The following is a 4724-nucleotide window of genomic DNA, read 5'->3' as shown; positions in this document are numbered from 1 at the left end:
GCACTCGGGTATCGAGCAGGCGAAAAAATGTTTTTTTTTCTAACACAGGTGCTGATCCGGGCTTGGGATCTAATAATAAATTTTTAGAGTTTCAAATTCCATGCAAGAGCGCTGATAGGTGCGCGTCAGAGCTGAAAATTCATTCGACTATAGGGTGTCCCAGTAAGTACAGACATAACATTATCAAACAAAAAAAAAAATAAAAAAAATAAAAAAAATCAAACATTGTTTTTGTATTTTCCTCTGTAACTAAGATATCCGATGTTATTATCTTCGGAATCAACGTCATCATCAGCACTTGACAAGTAGTTTTCAAAACTCAAATAATCAACCTAGTAATATAACCAACGAGCACCAATATTTTATCTATCTATCAAAAATTGCTAGCAAATCTCCAGAAACCCTATCGTTGAATATGCTGAAGTGTGAATGTTCGAGAATGTTTTCTTACATGTTATTTATAGAAATTTTTGCTTGTGAACCAGTTCTTTCATTTTAAAATTACTTTGCATTAGTAAACACCATGAATGGTAATAAGACAGCTGGTTGGAGAGTTCAGATTATTACGAGGTTTTGGTTTCAAAGTTATCTGAATGCTATAAAACATAAGCTTTTATTTAACAAAAAGTTTGAACAAAATCATCAATCAATCGAATTGTTACTAAGGCAGTCCGAAACGTGCTCCACCCTAATGCCACTCTGAGTTCCAACGCATCACAAACATATTAACCGAGGCTGGCAAAATTTCTTCAATCAAAACTGTGTGCTATGGCTGTCAGTAGCGAATCAGATTTCCTACAGTTATTAAAGTAACATCTTTCCAGAATATTTTCAGAATGAAGAGAATTTTAATCATGTGAGTAAATGTGTATCAATTTTTCTATTGTTTCATCATAATTTTCAAATATATTTTGCAGATTATTTATACTTGTTTCATGTTACGGCATCGTAAAGTCGTTTATTTTAATACCAAGCGAAAATGATGAAACTACAATTGTCGATTTAAGTTGGCCTGCTGATGCTGGTGCGATTGGAAAACTGCCTGACAAGAGATATTTCTTTTTAATTGCCGCCAAGGTGGACATACTTCCAATTAATATTACGGATCATTTTAAAGCATGCATAAGTTTAAATTTTCAACATGGATTTGTAAGGAATGTTCACTTAAGCCCTAAATTATGGAGAATAAGAGTATTTAGGACATCCACTGAGAATGTGTTAATTGAGCAAGGAATGGACTACGAGTTGGAACTGCTACAATGCCATGAAACTAATCTGACTCGTATTCCAGAAAACATCAATCAGCTTAAAAAATTGAGATATTTAGAACTTCCTGGTAACTCTATAGAAACAGTTCTACTGGACCAGCTTGATAGTTTGAATAGTTTGTATGCTGTTGATTTATCTTTCAATAAAATAAAACACATTTCCTGTCTTGGTTCGGTGAGGGTACCTTCACTCTCTGATTTACATCTTGAATCTAATCGATTGAACCATGTTGACGTATGTGGTTGGGACATGCCTTTGCTTTCCAAGCTCATGCTTGATCGTAATAATTTGACACATTTTGCTATCAATCATTTCCGCAAGCTAAAAACGGTATCCATTTATAAAAACCCACTGAACTGTGTCTGGAAATATAGTTTTCTGCAAAATAGAAAAGATGTTCAATATATTGGAGAACTTTCTTGCGACGAAAAAAGCGCGGGTGTCCCCATCTTGGATTGTCGACCATCAAATGATCAGTTGCAGCAGCAGATTTTAGATATGAACAAGAGATTACAAAAGATGGAAGCGCTTCTGGAAAAACTCGGTTCAAGGATCATTGAACAACAAAATGTCTCAAACGACATAATCGAGGCTATGTATAGAATGGAAATCGAGAGAGCGTCCCACGCCAATAAGACGGTATGATCTTTTTTAGTACAAGTGAATTGGATGTATGTAGATTAAGCTATTCCAATAAACATCGCACCTACTGAAGAAACGTACCAAAGCTATTTTCTATGTGGAGAATAATATCACATGGTCCACGTCCACAAGTTTTCTTCGCCAATTACACATTTGCCATCAGGAACAACCCAGTCAACACATGATCGCATGCGATGTTGAATATGATGCAAAAGTGGAGGCGATTTACGCACACTTTACACGCGGTAAAATGGAAGCATGTGCACAGATGGCCTCCACTTTAGCATCCTATGCAACATCATATAAGACTTTGTGTTACCTGGGAATAATATGCTATATCGAATAAAATCTGTCGACGATGTATCCAGCAACATAGGTTTACACGGTGAAAATTTTGCATTGTTTACTTACCGATCAGGTTAAGGCCGGGGTGGCCTCTGCTGTACATAGTAGCCGTCTCCATTCCACTCGGTCCATGGCTGCTTGTCTCCAGTTCCGCACTCTGCGTAGGGTCCGCAGATCGTCCTCCGCTAGGTCGACCCACCTAGCTCGCTGTGCTCCACGTCTTCTTGTACCGGTCGGATGACTCTCGAGAACCATTTTAGTCGGGTTACTATCCGACATCCTGATAACGTGACCCGCCCACCGTAGTCTCCCGATTTTCGCGGTATGGACGATGGTTGGTTCTCTCAGCAGCTGATGCAGCTCGTGGTTCATTCGCCTTCTCCAAGTCCCGACTTCCATTTGTACTCCGCCGTAGATGGTACGCAACACCTTCCGTTCGAAAACTCCAAGGGCGCGTTGGTCCTCTGCACGTAGGGTTCATGTTTCGTACCCATAGAAGATGACCGGTCTAATCAGCGTATTGTAGATAGTTAACTTCGTGTTACGGCGAACTTTATTCGATCCTAGAGTTCTGCGGAGTCCAAAGTAAGCACGATTTCCTGCCATAATGCGCCTCTAAATTTCTCTGCTGGTGTCGTTGTCGGCGGTCACCAGTGAGCCCAAGTACACGAATTCCTCAACCGCCTCGAGTTCATCACCGTCGATATAAATTCGGGGTGGCGGGCGCGGTGATTCCTCCCTGGAGACCTTTGCCATCATGTACTTTGTCTTCAACACATTAATGACTAATCCGATTCGCCTGGCTTCACTCTTTAGTCGGATGTACGTTTCCGCCATCGTCTCAAATTTACGAGCAATAATATCAATATCATCGGCGAAACCAAGCAGCTGAACGGATTTCGTGAAAATCGTCCCACTCGTGTTTATCCCCGCTCTTCTTATTACACCCTCTAAAGCAATGTTGAATAGCAAGCACGAAAGACCATCACCTTGCCGTAACCCTCTGCGAGATTCGAAGGGACTCGAGAGTGTCCCTGATACTCGAACTACGCACATCACTCGATCAATCGTATCAGTTTATCCGGGAATCCGTATTCGTGCATAATCTGCCATAGCTGTTCTCGATCGATTGTATCATACGCCGATTTGAAATCGATGAACAAGAGATGTGTGGGCACGTTGTATTCGCGGCATTTCTGCAACACCTGGCGGATGGCGAACATCTGGTCCGTTGTAGCCCGTTCACCCATGATATTGCCCCACGAACTCTCTTGCAATCGGTGATAGACGGTGGCATAAAATTTGAGAGAGTACCTTGTAGGCAGCGCTTAGTGGTGTGGTCGCGCGGTAGTTCCCGCAATCCAACTTGTCGCCCTTTTTGTAGATCTGACACACGATACCTTCCATCCATTCCTCCGGTAATACTTCCTCCTCCCAAATCTTGGTAATGACCCAGTGTAGGGCTCTCAACAGTGCTTCTTCACCGTATTTTAGAAGCTCTCTTGGTAGTTGATCTGCTCCAGCGGCTTTGTTGTTTTTCAACCGGCCAACCTCCTCCTCAATCTCTTGGAGGTCAGGGGCCGGAAGTCTTTCGTCCTGTGCACATACTCCAAGATCTGTTACCACGCCACCTTCGGTACTTGCAACGTCGCCATTGAGGTGCTCATCGTAATGCTGCTGCCACCTATCGACCCACTCACGCTCGCTCGTGAGAATATTCCCGTAATTATTTGGCACATGTCGGCTTGTGGCACAAAGCCTCTGCGCGAGCGGTTCAGCTTCTCGTAGAACTTTCGTGTATCCTTAGCGCGGTACAGCTCTTCCATCGCTTCGCGATCTCGTTCTTCCTGCTGGCGCTTCTTCATCCGGAAGACTGAGTTCTGCCTGGTTCGCGCCTGTCTGTAACGTGCCTCATTCGCTCTCGTACGGTGTTGCAGCATTCTCGCCCATGCTGTATTCTTCTCGTTTTTCAACTGTTCATATTCGCCGTCGTACCAGTCGTTTCTGTAATTCGGAGTCGCGAAGCCTAGTGCTGTAGCCGAGGTACTACCTATGGCAGATCGGATGTCCCTCCAGCCATCTTCAAATGTAGCTGCGCCAAGCTGCTCTTCCGTTGGTAGGGCCACTGCTAACTGCTGCGCGTAGTCTTGAGCCACTTCTACGTTGCGCAGCTGCTCGATGTTGAGCCGCGGCGTTCGACTTCAACGCGTGGTGATAAGTTCTGAGCGCATGCATACACCGACTAAGTAGTGATCCGAATCTATATTCGCACTGCGGTATGTGAGGACATTGGTTATATCCGAGAAGAATTTACCGTCGATTAGAACGTGGTCGATTTGGTTTTCTGTTTGATGGTCGGGTGATCTCCAGGTGACTTTGTGGATATCTTTGCTGGGGAAGAAGATGCTTCAAACTACCATACCACGGGAGGCTGCAAAGTTTACCCATCGCTGGCCGTTATCATTCGA

At 43.4% G+C, this 4724-nt stretch overlaps 1 protein-coding gene across 1 annotated transcript; it reads left to right on the top strand.

Annotated features, from left to right (window-relative positions):
- Window positions 1–561: 561 nt before the first annotated feature.
- On the top strand, window positions 562–1978 carry LOC109427349 (uncharacterized). The gene is made up of 2 exons (XM_019702881.3): window positions 562–856; window positions 918–1978. Exons 1-2 carry the CDS (start codon window positions 837–839, stop codon window positions 1912–1914), a joined length of 1017 nt encoding a protein of 338 aa, XP_019558426.2. The 5' UTR covers window positions 562–836; the 3' UTR covers window positions 1915–1978.
- The last annotated feature ends 2746 nt before the right edge of the window (window positions 1979–4724 follow it).

This window comes from Aedes albopictus, chromosome 1 (assembly GCF_035046485.1).
Source record: "Aedes albopictus strain Foshan chromosome 1, AalbF5, whole genome shotgun sequence".
NCBI lineage: Eukaryota > Metazoa > Arthropoda > Insecta > Diptera > Culicidae > Aedes > Aedes albopictus.
Note: the sequence above shows the minus strand (reverse complement) of the source record. Positions and strands in the feature narration are given on the sequence as shown.